Source organism: Orussus abietinus, unplaced genomic scaffold (genome assembly GCF_000612105.2).
Source record: "Orussus abietinus isolate OABI.00-Male unplaced genomic scaffold, Oabi_2.0 scaffold7, whole genome shotgun sequence".
Classification (NCBI taxonomy): Eukaryota; Metazoa; Arthropoda; class Insecta; order Hymenoptera; family Orussidae; genus Orussus; species Orussus abietinus.
Genome location: NW_019394453.1, coordinates 1,773,092 through 1,796,374, shown reverse-complemented (window position 1 = coordinate 1,796,374; position 23,283 = coordinate 1,773,092). Strand labels below are relative to the sequence as shown.

The 23,283-nt window shown below is 36.1% G+C and overlaps 5 protein-coding genes across 12 annotated transcripts; 2 read left to right on the top strand and 3 right to left on the bottom strand.

The window, feature by feature from the left end:
* Nucleotides 1-5: 5 nt before the first annotated feature.
* LOC105704134 (probable ATP-dependent RNA helicase kurz) lies at nt 6-4,767 on the bottom strand. The gene is made up of 15 exons (XM_012433098.1): nt 4,568-4,767; nt 4,291-4,470; nt 3,960-4,226; nt 3,519-3,885; nt 3,172-3,407; nt 2,493-2,847; nt 2,175-2,412; nt 1,896-2,094; nt 1,586-1,818; nt 1,294-1,517; nt 973-1,224; nt 711-900; nt 512-652; nt 233-436; nt 6-121 (listed from the first exon to the last, which is right to left on the bottom strand). The coding sequence occupies exons 1-15, from the start codon at nt 4,640-4,642 to the stop codon at nt 22-24; spliced, it is 3,261 nt and encodes a 1,086-aa protein (XP_012288521.1). The 5' UTR covers nt 4,643-4,767; the 3' UTR covers nt 6-21.
* Nucleotides 2,128-9,235, top strand: LOC105704137 (sodium/bile acid cotransporter 7). 5 transcript variants are annotated; one of them, XM_012433106.1, is made up of 6 exons: nt 2,128-2,193; nt 6,217-6,414; nt 6,628-6,854; nt 7,201-7,344; nt 7,666-7,915; nt 8,213-9,235. In XM_012433106.1, the coding sequence occupies exons 2-6, from the start codon at nt 6,279-6,281 to the stop codon at nt 8,455-8,457; spliced, it is 1,002 nt and encodes a 333-aa protein (XP_012288529.1). In that variant the 5' UTR covers nt 2,128-2,193; nt 6,217-6,278; the 3' UTR covers nt 8,458-9,235. The 5 variants fall into 5 exon arrangements, with proteins under 5 accessions (XP_012288529.1, XP_012288528.1, XP_012288527.1 ...); XM_012433105.1 differs by lacking the exon at nt 2,128-2,193 and adding an exon at nt 3,943-4,011; XM_012433104.2 differs by lacking the exon at nt 2,128-2,193 and adding an exon at nt 5,015-5,054.
* On the bottom strand, nt 8,598-16,330 carry LOC105704136 (RNA-binding protein 26). 3 transcript variants are annotated; one of them, XM_012433099.1, is made up of 10 exons: nt 16,166-16,330; nt 14,784-14,902; nt 14,355-14,655; nt 13,561-13,725; nt 12,638-12,999; nt 12,273-12,521; nt 11,671-12,186; nt 10,811-11,595; nt 10,376-10,636; nt 8,598-10,155 (listed from the first exon to the last, which is right to left on the bottom strand). In XM_012433099.1, the coding sequence occupies exons 1-10, from the start codon at nt 16,222-16,224 to the stop codon at nt 10,075-10,077; spliced, it is 2,898 nt and encodes a 965-aa protein (XP_012288522.1). In that variant the 5' UTR covers nt 16,225-16,330; the 3' UTR covers nt 8,598-10,074. The 3 variants fall into 3 exon arrangements, with proteins under 3 accessions (XP_012288522.1, XP_023288167.1, XP_012288523.1); XM_023432399.1 differs by having other exon boundaries at nt 10,811-12,186; XM_012433100.1 differs by lacking the exon at nt 13,561-13,725.
* An 814-nt stretch (nt 16,331-17,144) lies between these two features.
* On the top strand, nt 17,145-21,039 carry LOC105704035 (protein unc-45 homolog B). Its single transcript, XM_012432879.1, has 5 exons — nt 17,145-17,373; nt 17,510-17,952; nt 18,051-18,380; nt 18,467-18,907; nt 18,988-21,039. Exons 2-5 carry the CDS (start codon nt 17,521-17,523, stop codon nt 20,611-20,613), a joined length of 2,829 nt encoding a protein of 942 aa, XP_012288302.1. The 5' UTR covers nt 17,145-17,373; nt 17,510-17,520; the 3' UTR covers nt 20,614-21,039.
* On the bottom strand, nt 20,759-23,235 carry LOC105704037 (cell division cycle 7-related protein kinase). Of its 2 annotated transcripts, XM_012432881.1 has the most exons (9): nt 23,036-23,232; nt 22,670-22,889; nt 22,502-22,595; nt 22,270-22,412; nt 22,071-22,188; nt 21,801-21,981; nt 21,589-21,738; nt 21,330-21,445; nt 20,759-21,218 (listed from the first exon to the last, which is right to left on the bottom strand). In XM_012432881.1, exons 1-9 carry the CDS (start codon nt 23,079-23,081, stop codon nt 21,096-21,098), a joined length of 1,191 nt encoding a protein of 396 aa, XP_012288304.1. In that variant the 5' UTR covers nt 23,082-23,232; the 3' UTR covers nt 20,759-21,095. The 2 variants fall into 2 exon arrangements, with proteins under 2 accessions (XP_012288304.1, XP_012288306.1); XM_012432883.1 differs by lacking the exon at nt 21,330-21,445 and having other exon boundaries at nt 23,036-23,235.
* Between the last annotated feature and the right edge of the window lie 48 nt (nt 23,236-23,283).

Genomic DNA, 23,283 nt, shown 5'->3' with positions numbered 1-23,283 from the left:
TAACTTTTACTATACATAATTTCATCTAGTTATATTTTCTGTACAAACATTTTCTAATTTCATTAGTGGAAGCTCCCATCCTGTTCGTCCAAATGTTCCAGATACGAAATCATCCTTTTTCCTGGAATTATGATCCGATGTAAATGACATTAGAATTGGATAAAACAAAATTATTATCATGAAATAGATTATGTACTAAGAAAACTGCAGATTATAAATGTCATAAACAAACCTTAATACTGATTCCAAAGTGGATTTTTTCAGTTGGCACAGTGAGGGAACAAACTTGGGCAACCATTCGGGTTGTATCGCAGTTATTCCACGCATGTACACTTTATTAGTTTCGAACAATTCCTGATAGACAACCCATTCAGGGTTTGTCTTCCGCAAGACAGAAGATGAGTGCATGAATACGGGTTCTTCCATTTCTAACGTCCTAAAGTGAAGGAAAAAAAATATAAACCAAATAGGCACTTTTGATCATTTCCACAAGGTGTCGAATCTTTCTTACTTGTAAGCATATTTACACTTTCTTCTCTCTTTTTCGTCCTTACATTCATCTGGAGATACCTTTCGAGCTACCTGATCTGCCATACCAGCCAGTACAATTTGCTGAAGCAATTTGGCTTGTACTTCAGTTGGAGGAGACATTCTGGAAAAAGTAACAGAATACTATAATTGTTCGATGTCAAAACTATATAAATACGTACTCGGAATCAACGATGAGATTCAAGTCTGATATATTGATCATGATCTCGTTAGTAAGCTGCTGCCTGAGCTTTCTAACTTCGACGATAGCCTTATGTCGCAAACCGTTTTGTTCACAAAAAGTAGTGAGCTTTCCATGCACACTTGCATGTTCCGCAGCTCCAACGGCTCGAAGAAGAACCATTGGATCACCTTGAAAAAATATGAATTATTAACCAAAGGAATCTTATGCGACACAATAGTATGCAATTTTATTTTACGTACCCAGCAAAAGACTGTTTCCAGTACCAGCCCATTTACGACGAATCTGAAGCCACTTGTTCTTCAGATTGCCTTCCGATTGTTCAGATGGTCCTTCGATGAGCAGCTCCTGAACTGAGAGTGCAGCTACCAAGCAAACAGTGTATTGTAATAAGTCATGCTGATGAGACAATGCTAACATTTTCCCATAGCGTGGAGCTACTGGAAATGCAGCTATGCTTCGTCCAAGTGGTGTCACTTTTGCAGAGAATTTATCTGCATGTGAGAAAAATTCAATTAAAGGTTATTTATAGGAAGAAATGATTCCGAAGACCAAATAATCACCTTGCTTCATTGAAGGCACTTCTTCCAGGGCTCCTAAAACACGAAGTCTGTTTTCAGCAGACATCAACTGTGTAATATCCGGAGATGTAGGAAATGGAAAGTTAACGACTTTATCGATATTCATAACTTTCATTTGTAATAGGAGATCATCCACGGGTTTTCGTCGGATCTCTGGCTCGCTGAACTGCTCAAATTGATCGTTAAATACAGCTGAGGAATAAAGCCTGGAATGATAATCATTGAAATTTTATTAAAAAGAGAAAAAAGAGGAATAGATCGTTTTTTACAGTACCTGTAACAGTGTCCTGGACTTGTTCTGCCAGCTCGACCACTGCGCTGATCCGCAGCTGCTTTACTGGTATAACATACATGGAACGTGCTTACTCCGGTCACTTTATCATAGATTCGTGTTTTGCATCGACCACTATCTACTACGTATTTCACATTTGGAATTGTTAAAGAAGTTTCTGCCACATTAGTGGACACAACGCATAATCTACAGCCTTCCGGAGGTTCTTCAAATACCTATTTCACAATTGAATACAAATATAAAAATGTATCATCTGTACTTTTAAACTAGCATCACATACATAATAACATACTTTAGCTTGCTTGTAACTTGGCAATAGAGAATAGAGTGGTAAAACCCAAAGTGGTTGTGCATTTGATGTTCCGTCAAGATAAAGAGCACATTCATCTTCATCTTCGTCGTCATCGAAACCATTTTCATCATCATTATCATTTAGCTCTAAATCATCAAGTAGATCACCCTGTGTGTCATCTGTAGGTACAGCACTATATCTGCAGAATCAATGAAAAATATCTAATGTTAAGAAATAAATTTGGAATAAGTGTGCTCTGTGGTAATTATCTCTACTCACTGATCAAGACTGATGTTCGGTAATTCTGAATTTCGTTTACTTTTATTTTGTTTCAAACGACGCATAACCTTTTCTAAGTTATGGTCTTCTTCGGAACAGTTTGATTCATTATCGTCATTTCCATCTTTAACATTTTCTTTTAACATATTAGTATTATCCTTCTTGGACGTCCATTTTTTTTTCTTATAAGGGAATGCTTTACGTAGCTTTCTGACTACGGTATTTACTTCCTGTTGACCTACATTAGATAAAAACATTGAAATTGTTCGTTTCAATTATTTAAATACATACACTCCATTTCATTAGAGTCTATGTTACCTGTTAAGAATATGAGAATTCCACCTTCTGGAAGACGGGTATGTATCTTAATAGTTTTACGCAAAGCCTCGGTTACATAATCTTCGTTAGTTCTTTTGTTAAAATGTATCGTTACAGGAAATTGTCTCGAATCCACATTAATCACTGGTGGGGAAAGACCTTTAAATAACTTGGTATTTCCTACGAAATCTTCGACACGTAGTGTAGCTGACATGATTATGAGCTTAAGAGGATCCTTCCTCTTATTTCGCAATGGCACAATTCGCGAGAGCAAGCCAATCAGTATATCAGTGTGAACACTACGCTCGTGCGCTTCATCTAATATAATAACGGAATATTTTGTCAACAAGAAATCCTAGAAAGAGCATATATCATTCCTTTCATGTTTCTATTTTTCTTTTAAATAAGTAAAATCAGTATATGCATTCAATTTAATTTTTATGGCTAGGTGTTTGCATGAGACAGGACAATTCGGTTCCGCCGTTTCGGTCCAGCTGATTCAGTTCCGCTGTTAAATATACATTACAATTATATTATTATATTGTTATAATCGTCGTCAGAATTTTTCAGATCGGGTTGTGCTAGAGATCTGTAGATGAATATTTATAATTGCAATTTAATGTAAGAAACCAAAACGGTGGAACCGAATCATCATGGACCAGTGTTTGCATTCACTTACAGTTTGTATCTCTTTTAGTAAGACTCCATCCGTCATAAATTTTATTCGAGTATTTGGTGTAACATTTCCTTCAAAGCGAATTAAGTAGGAAACCTCTTCTGAGCTGAGATTCATCTCTTCTGCGACACGTTTACTCATGGACATTGCAGCTACTCTTCTAGGTTCAGTTACTCCAATAAGCTTTTCTTTTGCATAGCCTGCCTCATATAGAAATTGGGGCACTTGAGTGGTTTTACCTATGATTAATAAAATTATACATTGTAAAGTGAGTGTATCTATTTAATATACATTTACCAAATTGAAATATTTGTAAGTACCTCATATGCAGTAAAAAATGTTAATCTTACCACTTCCTGTTTCTCCAGTGATTACCACAACTAAATTGTCATTAATTGCTTCCATTATTATTTGCTCTTCAGCTAAAATAGGGAGCTTTAATCTAGCTTCTTGAATCTTTGGTTCACGATTAACAGTAACGAATACGGCAGGTTTTCGTTCTTCATCCACTAAAACAGATCTTTTTGGAAAATTCTGTATTTCCATTTTTTGCGATTCTGGAACCTGAGTGATGTTTGATTCAGGAGATATATTAACACTTGTGTCTTCGTTAACTAATTTTTCTTTTGTTTCATCATTGTTTTCATTTTTATTTTCAGATACTTCATTTTCTATACTTTCATTTGAGCTATATTCTTCTTCACTATCACTTGATTCCTAAGATAGATAATCATTATCAAATAACTGTTTCGACCTTATGGAAATATATGGAGCATGTCAATTATACATACGTTCAAGCCTAATACATTTGGATCAGATACAGTGTTCTGCGTATGATCTGTTGTAAGTAGGGCTATTCTTCTTTTCTTTGACCCTTTAATAGAATTAATGACTTCGGTTTCCTTGTCATCTGCATCTTTTGAAATTATGTTGTTAGTTTCCGATTCAAGAAAATGACGTTTCAGTCCTTTAGTTTGATGGGCAGCCAAAGACACATACTGCTTTAATTCATTCTCAGAAACTTGTACCTTTGCTAATTCTTCTAATAATTCAGCTCTCTAAACATTAAACATTTTAAATATCAAAACAATTTATTAAAAATTGTAACAAGTTATTACATACCTGGACTTTCTTTTGTTTCTTGTTGATAACTTTCTCTAATTGTTTTCTTTTCTTTTTAGATAATATTCGAGTTATAGTTACTTTCTTGTCTTTATTTTTTGTCTTTCGTTTTTTACTGGGAAGCACTAAGGCATTGCATTCATCATAATTTTCAAGGCGATGTGCGAAATCTAAGGTTACCTATAAGCAAAGGAATAAAATCCTTCATTAAGATTTTCACTGTAAATAAACTATGCAATCTTTTTAATTATAATTAATACTTCATTCGATATCTTACCTTTTTTAACGAAGAATTGTCAATTTCAACTTCAGCTACATTTCGTGCCTTCCAATTATATCCCTTCTTCCCCATAGTTATTTGTTGAAAATAATATTTAAAAATATATACAAAATATGTAACCTGTATAACTAAAAACAATTAATTTGTATAGATTAGGCGAAATCAACCACGTGATATCTATAGCAATACCGGGTGAATTAAAATATTGACCATGTCTCCACGGTCGGTATTTATTCAATACCGGATTGAATAAATCTGACTTTGGGTACGTCTCCACCACCTAATTTTACGTAATACCGAACCAGAGATGAGTTGGACCGAACTTACTAGGTGGTAGAGACACACTCAAACCCGAATTTATCCAATCTGGTATTAAATAAATACCAATGGTGGAGATTTACTAATGTACGTCCAATTGTATGTACGATTAGATTCGATAAATCCTAGGTTTAGAGCACGATGGAGACACAGTCTGAGTATTGCAGTAGGTTGATTAAATTGTTCTATATTTGATTTTCGTACATTTTCGTTACGTCATATTCGAAATAATGTTCTTCGTAAATAATATTTTTTAATTGTGGAGTCTAAGCCTGTAGGAAAGAAGCGTAACATTTGGAGACACATTGTCACCGTTTATCAATTTCTTATCGCATTTCATCTTGTGATACATTTGATAATTACGGTATTATAGAATTTTAACAGATTTGCCTGCTATTGCCACTAGTATAGTTTTATCTGAATTTCACAAATACTATGTTTACGTGCCTAAGCACTCTCGCTGATACATTATTTTCTATGTTTTATGAATGTAGATTACATAGATTTTATTTTGTCTGAAATAGCAATAAATCAGATTCATTTAAATTAATCCAGTCTTATATATTTTCATTGACCTACTTTATCACTAGGAATAAAGCTTGCATTTAGTAGAAATGCCAAAATGGGATCCTCGAAATCTCGTACCTAGATAATTAGCACTGGGGCGATCTCTGGATTTTTCATTATTTTAATTGTGAATACATTTTTATATAAATTACGAATACACTTTTATATAAATTAACTAAATTAAGAAAAAGGGGTAAAAATCATAAACTATCACTTTTATTTTGATAAGTTTTTCCTGTTCTAATAACTGAGAATTTATTCCTTTGCATGTAATGTAAGTTTAACTGAACAGTGTTCAAGTGCTATTTGCTGCCTGATCACTTGACAATCTTACAATTTGCACCTGCGATTTATGTCTATATAATTTGCATTTATCCACGACATGATCTATTAGTGCATTTACGATACTGCAGCAGTCAGTTTTATACGGAAATTATCAATGCAAAGGTTCCTAATTACTACCTTAATTGCATTGTGTATCAACCAACATTTCCATTTACATTCTTTCGCTTTTTGAATGTTCAATTTCATGACTGGGATTATTGCAACCATTTTCATAGTCATAGAAGTCATATATACAAGGCAAGTATTTTTATAAATGTTTAATATGGCCAGTCGTTTTACATTTTGCATTGACTTAAAGACATTAATTAATGTATTACTTTTGATTAAAAATATATCTCAATTCATATATTTGTAGATCTGAAATGACTGGCCATGAAAACAATTTATTGGTGTTAACGAAATCTAACTCGTTTCAGATATACATTTTCACTATATGTATACTAATCTTAATCAACAAACGGAATGACAATAAATAAAGATGCGTGTAAACTACCAACAAAACTTTTCTGGATACAAGAAGAATAACGAACTTCTTCATCGTTATGGTTTCTTTGCATTAATTCTAACAAGTATGTTGTTAGCATCCATGCTACCCAGTCTTGGAGGCTCACATGGTATGTTTTCAAATTGTACATTATATGTCAACGTATTAGTTTAGAAAATATCAATTCCCATTTTATATTAGATTTTTTTACTTTAGACTTCAATATTATTCTCTAGCAACGATATTACTTAGAAAAAGATTTAAATCAAGCAAATTATATTAAAATCAGTTTACTATAAGTAAATTATTAAAACTAATAATAACATTTATCTTGTATGTGTAGGTATAATCAATGGAAACTTAATGATACGGTATTTCGCTATACCTCTGACGTATTTAGAAGCAGGACTATGGTGCAGTCCACAATCATTGTATGCTGCATTGTGCAACATTCACCTTCTGATATTTGTTACCGTTTTTATATACATATTGATGCCGCTCTTAGCAAGGGTTGGAAGTTGTTTACTGATTTATTCGAAAGTTAATACATGGCTTCTCAAAGGAATGGAAGTATGGGTTTATAAGTACTAGGCACTATTAGTTCGGTTAACTTAAAATTGATTTCCATTTAATAATGGTTTCAATCTGAAACTGAATTTGTTTAATTGAAACATGTAGTGTCAATGTGTTGTAATCTACCACCAGTAAATCATTACTTATTATAATTAACTCAATCAGTGTGATATTCAAGATGGTAACTTTGTACACGCGCAGCTACATTTTTCAGTTACACCAGTACCATGTGAAATGTAGATGTCCCTCGGTGGGAATCAAATAGTAGTGCTTATGGAAATTATGTTCTTTCTAATGTATACAAGACTTCAAATTCTGAGTCATGGATCGTCGCCAATTTTAGGTATTCTACTGTATGCCACCTCCATTCAGCACAAGTGTGGTTTTAACTCGGGTGGCACGAGCAGATTTATCCACCAGTGTGGTAACTACGATAGTGATGCACTTTCAAGGGATAATATTATCCCCTGTCCTACTCTACTTCATGGTAAAATTTTGTATATTAATTCAAAAGCTAGCTAGGAAAGTTACTTCTTTTATCCTTTCTTAAGAAGGCACGTATGAGCTAATGTTTCGGAGTTGAAAGTATTTTAATTTTCACAAGAAGATAATAATGTATTGAGATACTATTATTTCACACCTTAACTACTTCATTAGAATGTTTAAAGTAGTTTTATAATGATAATATATGTAAGTAATTATAAAAAAAAACATTAAGAAGAAAAATGAAACATTGTAACTCATGGGTGCCGTCTTCATTTTGGAAAATTGGAAGATAAGCAGTTGACGATGAGTTTCTTGTAAACAGCTAGGAGCATCGACACCACCTCTTGTGATCACTGACATTAAAGAGACCGTTTATAGTACTTTAATGCCACTGGGTATTGGCATTGGATTACAGAGCTTTATTAAAGATTATTCCACTGACTTAGATGACCGAACAAGTTGGATCCCTCGAGGCTTATTGTTACTTACAGCATACCATTGGTTTTGTGATGCACTTTCAGCAGATGCATCATTTCTGCATGCAGTAGACATATTACTTTGCGTATTAATAGGTATGTCAATGGAGATTATTAATATTAATAATAGCATTTCTCTATAAATTACAAGGCAAACCATTCAATGTACCTGACTCGAAAGTCTCTTTGTTGAATACATAAAAGAATATCTCAAATTGCATTTAAGCATTTAAAAAATAAACAACTAAGATCCTGCTTTAATATAGACATTTAGAAAAGTGTAAATACTCATATAAAATATTTAATTGAAAATGATCGATCATTAGCTTTGAAATTGAATGTTAAAAAAATCTTGAACTCTACGATTCCTTTACTAACATTTTCATGTTTCAGCTTGTATCGGACAACTAATAGTAAGTTGTGTATGTTGGGTGCTGTGCTCTCGCTGGCTGTCAACAGGAATTCTCTTGGCAGCGATGTTTACTTGTACACATAAATCTGTAAGCCTCGGAGGATGGATTTTACGAGGAGCATATCATGGCTCAATCCAAGGACCAGCAGTTAATTTACCACTAGTGATACTGCCTGTAGCTCAACTTCTTCTAGGTAGTTTAATAGCTTCTTGGCTGGCCCCATGACATAGACTGCAAAACGTTGGCCTTACGAAGAAAGTGCCTCAAGTAAGTTCCTCCCAAGCAACAGTCCAATCGGTGTAGATGGCGATTTTCCAAGCTCTTCTTACACTAAAGAGAGTAAAAAAAAATAATCTCAAACACCGTATGAAAAGACAATGTATTGTCAGAGCTATTAGTAAAAGTACATCACAGTCTAACGAAACAATGCAGAGGATCCATTATCGACAGAAAGGCAGCATTTTCTGATTAATTCATTAATGCGGATTCGTGCGGTTAACGAGTTTTCTATATTACATATATTTAGCGTTTTGAGCACGTCAACCTATTTGCCGTCTTTGAGACTTATTGAAAATACGCATTTTTTGTTCAGTTTTCTCAACCCACCGCACGTATATACATACATACGCGATTAAATAATTCATCGTTTAGATCAATTCGTGATGTAGTCTCCAATCTTTGAGAGCTTATTGAGAATGGGGTACCATTCGCCTTAGAATAGTAATATTAAAATCTATACAAAACCATCTGCTTTAGAATAGCCTAAGATAGAGTAAAATATGCTGATTACACTCGAAATAGTAGTGCTTAATTCCAGTATAAATAATTGTAACTTTATACCTTGTCTATTAAAAAATCTGTTTTGACTTGATACATTTAAGAAGTTAAATCATTAATGTAGCAACAAAGACGCTTTATGTAGATTAAGTATCTTACACATTTCTTGTAAATGTAATTTCTTCTGTACTTTATTTGAGATAATATACTTACCTCTTTTGTAAAATGAGTGTATATAATATTAGAAAATAATATATTATCTCTCTGGTAGATATCGAACGAATCTATACAACTTATTTGTTGAAGTACTTTAGAAAGGGCTTCGTTGCCTGCCCTTTTAACATTTCTTCAGGAAAAGAGAGAAAAAACTTGTTTTCCAACACATTAATTACTATAAAAATGTCCTAAGTAACTAACCGACGGTAACAATGAAACTTCGGAAATGAATGAACGCGCAGTTAGCATCATATTTCAAAATGCCCGAAACGATAAAAATAAATACAGGCGTTGGCTTATACGAATTCTAAATAAACTTTTATATTTCCGCATGAAAAAGAATTCCTAGAATTACAGGCTCCTACTTATTCTAAACTTGACTACAGTTACGTCGGTCTTCGTATAAAGAGATAATGCTCAAAATTCGATTCGCGAAATAAAAGGACTTGAAGTCAGAATAAGAATTAGAGATTCCCATACAAAACATAGCGATTTTATTCTACAAATAATGGGATAATTTTGGTTAGTGGTTTTTTCGTTTCTTCTTCTTCTTTTTTTCCTTTCTGAAAACTGGCATAGTGGTTGTCTATTTCTTTCTTTTCATTGCGCAAGTCGACACAGTACCACTTTGTACCGTTACAGTGCGCATGGTATATTTAATATAACAAATAGTATAACACTCATATAACGTTGATGTGTTCGCAACCTGATTCCATCTTCAAAATTGAGGTCTCGATAGCAACGTTAGCCGGTGCAATGGTAGCGCAAGTACTTAATATACACAGACTTGGCCAGACGGTGCCCCTTGTGACTGAATCAGATACCAAACATTCGTCACAAATGGCGCTGCTATCGTCGCCAACTGCGCGGCTCCCCATCCTCGTCCTCTTCCTCTTCATTTTCCTCCAGAAGTAGAGCTTCTGCTGCACCCTAAAATGTACACGGTCAGATATCAGTAAAACAAATCTAGATAGAGTACCTGTTCTTAACAGAATTTAGTACATTCAACTAACGCACTTGGAATAATTAGTGAACATCAGTCAATGCTATATTACGTTCTTTGCACGAGCCAATTTACTTATCTTTGAACGCTGCCAGAACACGTAGTACCGACAATGTAAAGCTGATATTACAAACGCTAGGCAATTACCTCCAAGTCGATTTCCTCGTCTGCAGCAGTTGAAACTTGTTCGGATCGCGTGGCCAAAGTTTGCGCGGATGTATTTGAGTTTGCAGCGCCACCACCGCCACGGTGTAAATGGTGTCCGGAGACCCAAGTAACCGATAGCAGTCTATCCTGGAACGTGCGCCCTTTAACCAAGGCCACCTCCGCTTCTTTCCTTGATTTGAAATTAATCACGATGGACGGCGTGGCGTCGTCAACTATTTGATTCACTATTTCGCCAAATTGCTGAAACATTAAAACTCGTCGGCATAAGAACACGGGGTTTCGTTTGTCTCTATCGCCATCAAGTATCAATCGTAACAGGAGTCCGAAATATAACAGAGCAAAAGATAGATTAGTGAATGACGTAGCCTGCATACGTGCCTAAACGTTGAATTTATCAGAATTTGTAAGAAGTACCTGAAAGTGGGCTAAAACATCAGCCTTCTCCTCGGTTTCATATCCAGAGACTAGAAGACTCGTAGGCCTATGGTCTACCGAGACGTGAGCGAAGCTTCCTCTTCCGCGACCCCTGTATGACAAGACGTGGCTGCCCCGTATGACCCTACTGGGTCTGGCACCTCTACCAGCATTAGGGCCGGTGTTCAAGCCAAGAATCGCAGCCTGGGCCTTGAGTTCGTTGAGCCGTTTCTGCAACTCACCCGCGTCTTGGCCCTCCTGTTGAGCGGTGATGAGGTCCAGCTCAGCGTCCAAGATCTCCTTCTGCGCCTGCTCTCTGGACTTCACCTGCGGCTTCGTGGATCCACCTTGGCCGTTCGCGGCCAGATCTTTACGCAGACTGTCGATGGACTGTTGCATCGTCTTTATCGTCGCCATAATGGCGTCCTTCTGTTCGGGATTTTTCTCAGCCCTCTCGATAAGAGCGCGAATCTCCGCCAGCTGCTTGTCCAATAGTTCCTGCTTCCTCTTACGCAAGTCAGCGGTCAACTTGAGCGCTTCTTTCCGCTTTTCCTCCTGCTTCTTCTTGAGCGTCTCCTTGGCGGCCAGCATCTCTTGGGTCTTCTTAATGGCGAGCACCTTGTCCTCGCGCGTTTGTGCCGTGACGGCCTTCGGTGATACAGGAACTAGGGGTTGCGTTGTCTGCTCCTCGGTAGACCGACGCGTGGGAACGTACTCGTTCTCATCGGCCTTCGTAGGAAGTGTCACTGCCGCACCTAACCGCTCTTTGATGGATGGTCGACAACCTGGCACGGATGAACATTCATTAACATCAAGATATCGAGAAGCGAAAGGAAAATTCATATCCTCAATCAACCTACCAGGTGGTACGTTCTCGATCGCTCCGCCAGCAGCGTTATTGTTAACATTATTGTGCCAAAACACTTTAATAAATCTATTGTTCAACACAGCCTCTGTACTCCTGTAAGCAGCCTTCGCTTCAGCAGGTAATTGAAAAGTGACTAATGCCGCCTCGGGGTCGCCACCGAAGTTCACTTGGATATTTACAATTTTCCCGAACTTGGAGAAGTGATTATTCAATTGCGTAATATTGTTCAAGCTTCGCGGGACTTTCTTAAGTTCGAGCGAACAGTTAGCGGGATTGTGCACTGCCCGCTGCTTCGGCCCTAGGCGATTGAAATCAAATGCTTGCTTGCGCTTCAAAGGATTGTTCTGCGAGTGGGTCATCTCCGGTGGATTCGTGTGAGGAATCACCGGCACGCTGATCAGTTCTCGTTGACCTCGTCCATATATACCCGGTCCGGATGGCGGGTGCCTGCCCCATGTCATACGGGGCTCCATGCTTGGTGCGTCAGGGTTGTATTCCGCAAAAGCATCTGCACCAAATAAATATACCACAAAAGCATTGAGATTATTAATAATCGATAACGTATTATTTTTCAACGAGAGTAGTTACGCGTACCCATATTGGAATGATGTTGATTTCGAAGATGAGGCGGCGGTAAGCTCGCCAATGGAAGGTGAGGTGGTGGAGCATTACCATTCGGCCCTGGAGGGGGTTCCGGTATAGCAGTAACCGGAACGGTTCCTGGAGCTTGAGCTCCATGGGGACCGAATGTCAAAACTCGACTTAAAGCTACATCTTCCAGCACTACGGGGTCCGCCCCGTGGTCGTATGGGCAAAGATCTCCTCTCATACAGTATCCCTTTTCTAGTAACATACAATTCATCCATCATTAAATCATCACGGTGATATAGTTTGCACAGTTATAAGAAGAATGGTTTCGAGTATGAAAATTGATGCGAAGCTACATTAAAAGAACCTACCGTCAAAGTCTCTGCAACGTCGTTTAATTTGGAAAGGTCCAGTTTGATTATTCGGAATATTAGATGCGACCGCCACGACGCTTTGGATCGATTGGCTGGTCGTCGATAATCTCATATCTACATCCCCATGATTACTATCCTGAGTTGGTGTTCCACCACCAGGACTGTCGTCCAATCGGTCAGTCCTGCCAACTTCCGCCCTATCCGATCGGTCCGCTTTCTTACGATCCGGCGATCTTGATCGTGACCTGGATCTCAAAGGAGTCGGTGATCTATTCCGAAAACGTGCTCTATGATCACGATTTTCTGGTGCATCGCGAACTCTTGACCGTATCGGAGACGTACTTCGACTTCTAGTGCGCCTAAAAATTAAATGGATGTTATTAGTTGTATTATAATTGTCTATGAGACTTAAATATACGTTATGTCCAGATAGTGATAAAACATTCAAATTTGCGATTACATACTTATTTCATGCCAGTATAATTACATATGTGTATAACTTAAAATCATTTTTTTTAGCCCTGCAGTTATTTTTCTTCGCTCTCAATTTCAAACAATCGAACGTGCATTATTCAACATTCTAAATTGTACATAACAATCTGTACACTTTTCTTCCTTATATTAGACACTTATTACTGTGCCACAGACTACATACAAAGTGAAATTTACACACATGCAGAATATCTATTATACAAATTTACTATTGGCTAAGAAAATTGGTGCCCCTTCGTATACATGGCGAACCCAACTAGATTCTCCAATTTTCGACACCGATGATATATGCAAAGTTACTTTTTTCGATACTATAACTATACACAGGCATAATGGAAAACGATCTTTTCTAATTCTGCGGTTATTTAAATGTTCTCTTCCTAATTTCGTTAAATTGAATTTCGCATTATTCCATATTCATAACGAACCGTCTATCATGCCTCCTCGTATTAAGAGGTGGAGATTTATTCCTCCATGGCCGACTCCTATCTCGTTCCCTGTCACGACGAACATGTTCTCTACTCCGTGACCTACGCCTATCGCGTTCCCAGGATCGTGACCTCGACCTAGTCCTTGATCGCATACGACCACTCCTATAAAAAAATCCACGAGACATTTAAAAATTTAGATCACTTTGTATAGCCCTCGTTAAAAGATATGTACCAAACTCTTTCATTGCATTTAATTCTACCTCGTATATGTTTATAAATTTTCTTATTTATATATTTATATTCTGTGGATGACTACATATTTTCATAAAAAATGATTACATAATTTAACATTTTTAGTAGATTTAGAACTGGAGAAAAGAAGTGGACACTTTATTCATATACTTTGAAAGTTCAATAAATCTTGTCAATTCACAATTTTCACAATCAACAATTATTCAACTACCGTATAATGTAAAATTTATGTACAGCCCATTTAATTTCTTCAGAAATAATTTTTACTTAAGTTTGTTGTACTAAAAATAGCTCATACTATTTACTCAAGTTTTGCTTCATACAGAACAAATGCCATTCGGTTAAAAAAAAAAAAATTCCGATTATTTGAGAATTCACCTATATTCGCATAAGGATACGATTTTATGTTGTGTTATATCAGATCAGAAAAGGTGATACTTATAATTTGAGATAGATTTCCCCTTTTATATATTAGTAAAAATGAGATGATATGCTGTTATCACTAAACTAAATTTATGTAATCCTTGGTATTTATTTACCTGCTACGGGAGCGTTTCTCCTTTTCTTTATCTTCTTTTTCGGAATCCGATTTTCTAGTTTCACGTTTAGAGATAGTTATAGGTGCGGACCCATTCACTTGAACAGCAGGTGGAGGGCTACTCGTCACTGGAGCTACAGGAATTATATTCTCTGGAATCTTCTCAGACACAACTGGAGGAGGTGGAGGTGGATTTAAACCAGGTGGTGTTGTTCCGCGTTCGGTTACTCCTTTCGTAGGTGGCAATATATATTCTTGAGTTTCCAATGTCTTGAATAACAGCTCGACAAAGTTCTTGGTTTCTGATGGAAATTAGTAGTTAAAATTAAGACATTAATTACATTTCCATTATTATTTCTAAACTTTTATGAAGCAGTGAAGGAGTAAATTATGAATGGAATTATCTAATACTTTGCATTACCATACATACCTTGTTGTAAAAATACATCAAGTTGTTCAACCATACCACCCCGCAATTCTTCCAAAGTCTTATCTTTTTTCACCAAAGCATAGACATATTTAGCCAATGCAGCAGGATCTGCATCGCACCTGGAAATTTCATTGAACAAATAAGGCGGAGCTTTGGAATTTGCTTGTTTAACGCAGGAACCTATGCTACGTCGAGAGCATAGATTCATACATATTAACATTTATTATACTGATTTAGAATACATATTATTATACTCTACACATGCAGTTTTCCAACATTCATTCTGCTTTAACATCATGCAACATATAAGCAATTGTAGCATGCAAACATAAGCATTTTTTGTGCATTTAAGCATTACTTATCTGCAGATATGTATCCGCAATTAATGATGCTGCATTCATGCGGATACAAAGCTGTTACTATAAAAAAATAGCATATATAGTTATGATGTATTAACAATTAAATAATATAACACATTGTTTGAGTGTATCGTTCAGAGTTGCAAACCTATATCATTTTCACAACAGTAATAGTCTTACAGACTTCTGGACGAACCTAGGCTTAGCTATATGCATTAAACCTTATTACATAAAACAGCTATGTAAAATAACATCTTACAGAAATTCTTTCTATTCGATGGGCAATCCAAAAATATGTAAAAAAGAATCGTCAAGAAATTTATACTAAATCATCTACAATAAAGTAAAAGTTTTCAAATAAAGTTCATGTGCACAAATTTTTAAGACTGCAAAGAATATGAATTACACAAAGCAATTGAAATTATATGCAAGTTCGTAAAGTATCGAAGACTCGTTGTAAGAGGCAGAAAAGCGTGCTCACAGATTCATATCAACATCTCCCATATAGAATGTACAAGAAAGCTGTATGGGTGAAGAAATATGTAAGTTAGTAGAAATCATATAAAATTAGTCTTTTAAGCGACCGATGAAGTATTATCAAAGCAATAATTCCAGACCGAAGGAAATGTCACATTAGACGATACAGCAAAGGTGTTGTAGCGTTAAAGGTAATTGGCCAATCCTTGAAAAACGTAGTAGGAACTTGAAAGATATATCAGTAAACAATTTATACGTAAGTTACATAGACGAGAAAGCATGGGAATTGGGTGAAATCATATGTAGGCTGTTTTTGGAGGAAGTGAACGGGTAACATATTGGTAACAAAGTTCAATAGAGATGAACGCGTTACCGCACTAGGAGGTCTCTCGCAAGTCAGGTGGAGGCCCTAAAGCAACACACGTAAACATTCCATGGGTAAGTTAAGCCAGGACAGGCTACAGGCGCAACACATGGACGAGCGACTGCTTCGTCGAGTAGATACACACACATCGAAGCTACGATCGAGTAAGCTGTCCTACTTACAATGGCTCCAAGACGGCGGTGAGCCACGCCTTGAATTGTTCGGGATTCTCTATAATCATTTTCTTCAAATGCACGATAAGAGACACATAGAAATCCTCTAAATCTCAACGATCGCGCGATACTCAACGCGGAATGATAACTCTCCTAAGTGAAGACGGCCGCCATTCTGAAATCTCGCACAACTACATCAACGGTTTACGTAGATAGCCGACCGCGTTTCTAGAAAGTATCACCGCGGCGCAACCGTTACGCGACAGAAAATTCCCTAATTGTAGATCGAGTGACGCCATCTGCAAGTGAATCTTGGAACTTTATTCTAAGGAGAAATTAACTAGTATAATCAGCCATCAGTCTCTTGGATTAATTTATTTAAACTTGTTCTGTTTAACATGTGATAAATTTCGACATTCATTATATTACAGTCTGTTATATACTGAGCTTTATTCTTTTGTGTCTTCTGGTTTTGTTTTCAAAGGGAGCTCCATTTTTCTGATATCTGGAGAATCTGGATATTTTTAGTATTTGTAAATTCGAGTAATATAACCGAGAATGTTACGGTAATTTAAAAATCCTTAGAGAATTTAAGAATTTTCATTAAAAGTAATTTATTACTTTTAATAAATAATATTCATGCGGTCAGGATACTGTTTAGCTGAAAATAGTGTTCTTTTAATTTATGATTCCTCTCTTGTTTGCGATGAATTTCTATTGTCGCAGTTTGTGCTGTCTTTCTTATTAATTTCAAAATGCATAAAAGGTTAGGAGGTTAGGTTACCCAATAAGATTTAATATTGAACATTACGTAGAATAGTAACTTTTTCTTAATATTTATCGAACAATTTTCTTATTCGCCCGGAACGAGGAGCGTGTCCATGCTAAATGTGGAATAGTTTCAACGCACAGCCGTTAGAGGACTGGGGCCCTAATCTGTGCAAACATGGACTACTTTTTGATTTTAGTTACATCTGGATTCATGGATTCTATTTTTGCCATCGAAATTTCTTCCTCCACCAAATGGCTCGAAAGTCAATGTTTAAAATAAACCTAATGCTCTAGCAGCGTCGAGAGAGTTCCTTCTTATACCTTTTTAATACCGCACCAGCGCTGCAGAGTGATCATTCAACAATCAAGTGCTTTACAGTATCGAGTTTTACTGTGTCTGGGAGGTACTCTGTGATTCACAGATCATTTTCAAATTTATAAGAAATGTAAGTCTTCAATTCAAACATTCTGTTAAATTAACGAGTATCTACGTATTTCTTCTACTATTAATCTATTCTTGACAGAGTAATTCATCAGTGTTTAGTCAAAATTGTTTCGATAAAATAAAAGTTATATTTTCAGAACAAGCAATCATGACGATATCAGATTCATCAAGAAAATTGACTCCTCAAGAATGGAAGGAGAAAGGAAACGAGGAATTTAATAAAGGCAATTGGTTCGAAGCTCTAAGATGTTATACTTCGGCATTGAATCTTACAAAAGAAGAAAATGTGGATAAAGCAATTTATTTCAAAAATCGTGCTGCTGCCTACTTGAAGCAAGGTGATTATGGCAATGTGATTAAAGATTGCGACTCCGCTTTGAAGATATGTCCAAACGATCCAAAAGCATTATTTCGCCGCTGTCAAGCTCTCGATGCTTTGCAAAGATACGAGGAAGCATATCGAGATGCAGCAAAAGTAGTTTCTCTTGATCCAAATAACAAAGCTATTCAGCCAATCATTGCTCGCCTGTTTGAGATAGTACAGGAACGTAACAGAGAAAATTCCCGTGTGAATGCTAAGGTATGTATGGGTTTATTTAAAATGTATATAGAAATGAGTATAATTATTTCATTTAAGCAGGTCGATTAATTTGTATCTTTTCTTTGAATGCTTTACAGGTAGCACAAATGTTTGAAGTTGCGTTTGACATAAGTAAGGATAAAGAACATCGTGAATCTGGAATGAACAATCTTCTTGTACTTGCAAAAGAAAGAGCTGGTGCAGAAGTTATGTTCAAGGAAGGAATTGTGTCAAAAATAATGAAACTACTGAAAATTGAGAAAAATGAAGAGATACTAATTACTGCAATACGTATCGTAGCAGAATTATGCAAAAACAACGCGGACAGGCAGACTCAGATTATAAAGGAACTGGGCCTTCCCTGGTTTTTGGAAATGATTAACAGTAAGAATCAAGAAAGGGTTAATGCTGCTCAATATTGCATGCAGGTAAATACTCTATTGAATTGAAATACAAATTAAAGAAAAAATGCATTAACGTATTAATCAGTTTGTGTTTCACAATCTAATTACAGATCATTCTTAACACATATAGCGGGTTGGAGAACAAACCTGACTCAAAACCAGATGAAAAAATGTGTGTACGCTTCAAAGCTGAAATTGACACATTGCTTACTTGTTTAGTGTACAGTGTAACAAGTCGTGTAATATCTGGACAAGCTCGTGATGCCATTATAGAATTAATTATACGCAATGTTCACTATACCACATTAAACTGGGCAGAAAGACTCGTAGAGATTCATGGCTTACATCGTCTGATGGAAGTAGCTAGTGAGCTCGAAGAATATAAATATGAATCTGCCATGGAAATAACATCATCAACCCGCACCGTTACCAGTGTGTGCTTGGCACGCATTTATGAAAACATGTACTATGATGCTGCAAAGGAAAAATTTACGAATGCTATTGATGAATTCATCAAAGATAAACTGCTGACACCAGATATAGAGTCAAAGGTATTTTTCTAACAATTACAACATAGTGTTTATCGTGTCATAACTGATTGTAAAGTTAAATTAATACATCGATATTTCAGGTTCGAGTTATCGTTGCCTTGACCACTTTATTGTTGGGTCCGCTAGATGTTGGAAATGCATTTCTGGCAAAGGAAGGAATTATGGAGATGATTCTTGTAATGGCAGGAACCGACGATCCACTACAACAGAAAGTTGCTTGCGAATGTATTATTGCTGCAGCTTCGAAAAAGGACAAAGCAACAGCGATCATATCTCAAGGTGTAAATATACTGAAGAAATTATATCACTCAAAGGACGATTCAATTCGCGTAAGAGCGCTAGTGGGTTTGTGCAAATTGGGTGGTTCTGGTGGAACAGACGCGACTTTTAGACCATTCGCAGACGGGGCGACGAAAAAGCTGGCTGAAGCTTGTCGGAAGTTTCTGGTTAATCCTAACAAACAAAACGACATGAGCAAGTGGGCAGTGGAAGGACTTTCTTATCTTACTTTCGACGCAGAAGTGAAAGAGAAATTAATTGAGGACAAGGAAGCCATTCAAGCAATGATAGATCTTGCAAAAACTGGTGATCAATCGGTCATTTATGGCGTAGTCACTACTTTGGTTAATCTCTGTAATGCATATGACAAGCAGGAAATGTTACCAGAGATGGTTGAGTTGGCAAAGTTTGCCAAACATCATATACCGGAAGAGCACGAATTTGACGACCCAGACTTCGTTAATAAAAGACTTCTTACTTTGGCCAAAGCGGGAGTGACCAGTGCATTAGTTAGCCTGTCAAAGACGGAAAGTGAAAACAGCAAAGAACTTATAGCGAGAGTGTTCAATGCAATTTGCAGTCAGCACGAAGTTCGTGGAATTGTTGTGCAGCAAGGTGGTGCGAAGGCTCTTTTACCTTTGGCCCTACAAGGTACAGACAAGGGGAAGAAACAAGCTGCGCAGGCACTCGCTCGGATTGGAATCACCATAAATCCAGAGGTAGCATTCCCTGGACAAAGGATGATGGAAGTGGTACGACCTTTTGTTAATCTCCTCAAACCGGAATGTTCTGCCTTGGAGAACTTTGAATCTTTAATGGCACTGTGTAATTTAGCTGGTGTAAGTGAAAGTGTGAGGCAGCGAATTATAAAAGAAGGAGCGTTTCCCAAAATCGAAGCATACATGTTCGAGGAGCATGTTATGCTGAAACGTGCAGCAACGCAGGCTGTCAACAATCTAGTCATGTCTGATAGCATTGTCTCCTTATTTGAGGATGAGAACGATAGGTTAAAATATATTCTAATTCTTTGCCAAGAAGAGGACGAAGAAACGAGTGTAGCTGCTAGTGGCACATTAGCCATGTTGACTTCAGCAAGTCAGAAGATTTGCAAAAAGATCCTTGACATCAAAGTGTGGTTAGAATGCTTCAAATTTTTAATTGCCAATCCAAATCCAGATATCCAGCATCGAGGAGTTTTTGCAATACTAAATACAATAAATAGTTCTATGGAAAATGCTTCCAAAATCGTCGAGACAGACATTCTGGAAATTCTAATGGCACTAACAAAAAGTGACACGGTGCAAAATAAGAAAGTTATTGAATTGGCAAATGAAGCGTTAAAAGCTGCTGCAAAGTGGAATCTTATTAAAGAAAATGTTGATGATCTACAGGCACCACTTGCAGAGACAACAGCTTCTGTTGACTGATTAAATTAGCTTTAAATTCATTACTGGTTCAATATATATTCAAAATCTGTTAAATGAGAAGTTTCCGGTTTTTGAATTCTGACTATAAAAATAATAAAACTTGTTCCACGATAGGATCAAATGTAATAACTAGCAGAACAAGAAATCGTGTGTTATAGACTGATTGAACATTTATTGCAACTAATATATATATATATACACAATTTTTATATTTACAGTATTAGAACCATGACTGTTTAGTAAGTCAAGTGCCTTATCGAATTCTGTATTCGCATCGACATACTTTGATTTTTAATATAGTCTATTGTATATTTTTTTCTTAATATGGCTTCAATTGATTGTGCCAAAATAATGCAGTTATTTATAATTTATAATGTATGGCTACGTATTTTACCGTAGTGCTAATAAAATATATTCTTCATATTATATTATTTCTTTACTGATTGTGGTTCGAAAACAAACCCTATTCGATTGCATCTGTGTTAAGAATTAAAAAATGGATGATTTAAGGCCTCTTCAGCCGTTATCCTCCTCTTATAATCTGGCTCTAGAAGTCTGACCAATAAATCATACGCCGGTGTTGGATAATTTAAATCTTGAGGTGCCTAAAAAAATAGTTACTACTGTATCCTATGTTACAAATCATATCGTAACCAATTTTCAAATTATATCGGAACAAAAAGATATATTTAAACAAAGTAAACAACATAAAATACCTTGCCCGCGTTATCGAGAACGTTTGTAGCTTTCCCTTTTATTCGTTTTCGTAATTTTTGGCAAAGTGTAACAAAATCAACTTCTGGTATATTTTCACTAAAATTAATCTTTTTTCCTATACCAACGAAATAAATTAATTAAACGTCACAAAATAATATTAATAACGATATAAGCAAGTAGACCCACAGGGTACATTCATTTTTTAAACGTAATGAAAACCAGGAAACATGAATTACTACTAAAATATGAGATAAATACCTAGTTTTCGAGCACATTGTTGAATTCTATTGGAACCAAATAAAGTAGTTATTTCTGCTAAAGCTGTACAGTCATCGGACGCACGGAAAAAGGGTTGAGTGCCGCTAAGAATACTCAACATCATCACACCGCTTGCCCAAATATCAATCGCTGAAATATTTTAGAATATAATACGCAGCAAATTGTGTTTAATATATACATAAAAAATATACCTGGGGTTTGAAATAGATATTTAAGCAATACTTCGGGTGCTCTGAAACCTGGCGTGCCAGCACGCGGTGCAGTTTGTGGTGGTCTCACTATACAAAGCGAACAAATCTTAGGCTTTCCAAAACAAACACACTTCCCTTCTGTTGATCTTTTTGTCACTTCAACAGGTTCTCTGACTGTATTCTAAATAATTATACAAGTCCGTTTAAGTGGGGCAATTTAAATTTTGACATCAGTGCATTATTCTTACGTCAAGAAAATTAATGCTATACCTCATCGGACCTTTTTCTTTTGGAAGTCTGATTTTCTGATACTTCTACCTTCAAGTCACTGCTGGATTTATTCTCTACATTGTACTGTTGTGCTAATCCAAAATCAACTAACAAATATCTGCCACAAAGTAATGATGTTATCAATGCGGTGATCACAATGCTTTAATTACTGCAATACCATACTCATAAAACTACTTGCCTTCTATTGCAACGATCATATAGGAAGTTGCTGGGCTTGACATCTCGATGAATTATACCAAACTTATGAACTCTACGTAATGCTGTCAGTAGTGCTTTCATATAATCCCTAGTTTCGTATACATCCATATCATACACATATTCCTAGAAGAAATGCGTACACAATAAAAAGGTACATCAACAAAATAATAAATCGTACTATCACAGAAATTAAAAGAAAAAGACATTCTTACTGAAAACCTATCATGTTTTAAATAAGGCATAATGAAGACGATGGATCCAGCATTTCGTAAGCATAATTCTAAACCAACAATATGATCCGTACCTCTGCAAAAATAGACAAATAAGAAATTAATTGTCATTCAAACATTTTATCGGAACATGACTAAATCGATCCTTACCCAATATTTTGTAAACATTTCAATTCACGTTCGACTCTCCCAACATGACAAGTAGGTACTAAGTGCTTTACAGCAAATTTCTTTACCCCTTCGGACGTCTTCAATGTAGCAAGAAAAACAGAGCTAAACGTGCCCTCTCCAATCTTAAAATGCAATTGAAATAAGTCATTTAGAACTGGTAGCTTAGAGACCAAACTTGCTATTTCCTCTCTCTCCTCTCCTGCACAAAAACTTTGAATTAAATTCTATGGAAAAACAAGTATAATTTTTAGAAATTAATTTGAGTGAGTTACGATGAATAGTTAACGAATGATTACTGTTAATTTATTTATTATTAGAAACTTAACATGCTGAAGTAAACATTACTTTCATCTTCTTCGTATGCTTTCTGTGATGATTCCGCGGATTGCATTCGTGTAGTTCAAGAATTATGTTATTAATAATTAATAATAATGCGAATTTGTTGTTTTGATAGAATCCAGTTTTTGGAGTTACTCAGAATTATCTATCATTATTTATAGAGCGATTAGCGCACTAACTGTATCATACTATCCCCACGCGAAGGTTGGAACTAACAGAACAACCACGTGTCGACATCTATCATCGACTTGGCG

Excerpts from the sequence above, each read along its gene's own strand:
- LOC105704134 (XM_012433098.1), bottom strand. The coding sequence starts at position 4,642 with ATGGGGAAGAAGGGATATAATTGGAAGGCACGAAATGTAGCTGAAGTT. Across the intron at positions 1,819-1,895 it reads CAAGTTACAAGCAAGCTAAA|GTATTTGAAGAACCTCCGGA; the intron begins GTATGTTATTAT and ends ATTGTGAAATAG. Across the intron at positions 437-511 it reads AAGTGTAAATATGCTTACAA|GACGTTAGAAATGGAAGAAC; the intron begins GTAAGAAAGATT and ends CCTTCACTTTAG.
- LOC105704137 (XM_012433106.1), top strand. The coding sequence starts at position 6,279 with ATGCGTGTAAACTACCAACAAAACTTTTCTGGATACAAGAAGAATAAC. Across the intron at positions 6,855-7,200 it reads GGCTTCTCAAAGGAATGGAA|GTATTCTACTGTATGCCACC; the intron begins GTATGGGTTTAT and ends CGCCAATTTTAG. Across the intron at positions 7,916-8,212 it reads ATTACTTTGCGTATTAATAG|CTTGTATCGGACAACTAATA; the intron begins GTATGTCAATGG and ends TTCATGTTTCAG.
- LOC105704136 (XM_023432399.1), bottom strand. The coding sequence starts at position 16,224 with ATGATTATAGAGAATCCCGAACAATTCAAGGCGTGGCTCACCGCCGTC. Across the intron at positions 14,903-16,165 it reads ACCGCCGTCTTGGAGCCATT|GTGCGATGCAGATCCTGCTG; the intron begins GTAAGTAGGACA and ends TGAAATTTCCAG. Across the intron at positions 12,522-12,637 it reads ACGTTGCAGAGACTTTGACG|AAAAGGGATACTGTATGAGA; the intron begins GTAGGTTCTTTT and ends GTATGTTACTAG.
- LOC105704035 (XM_012432879.1), top strand. The coding sequence starts at position 17,521 with ATGACGATATCAGATTCATCAAGAAAATTGACTCCTCAAGAATGGAAG. Across the intron at positions 17,953-18,050 it reads ATTCCCGTGTGAATGCTAAG|GTAGCACAAATGTTTGAAGT; the intron begins GTATGTATGGGT and ends AATGCTTTACAG. Across the intron at positions 18,381-18,466 it reads CTGCTCAATATTGCATGCAG|ATCATTCTTAACACATATAG; the intron begins GTAAATACTCTA and ends ATCTAATTACAG.
- LOC105704037 (XM_012432881.1), bottom strand. The coding sequence starts at position 23,081 with ATGCAATCCGCGGAATCATCACAGAAAGCATACGAAGAAGATGAAA. Across the intron at positions 21,982-22,070 it reads AAAGAAAAAGGTCCGATGAG|AATACAGTCAGAGAACCTGT; the intron begins GTATAGCATTAA and ends ATAATTATTTAG. Across the intron at positions 21,739-21,800 it reads ATATCTATTTCAAACCCCAG|CGATTGATATTTGGGCAAGC; the intron begins GTATATTTTTTA and ends AAAATATTTCAG.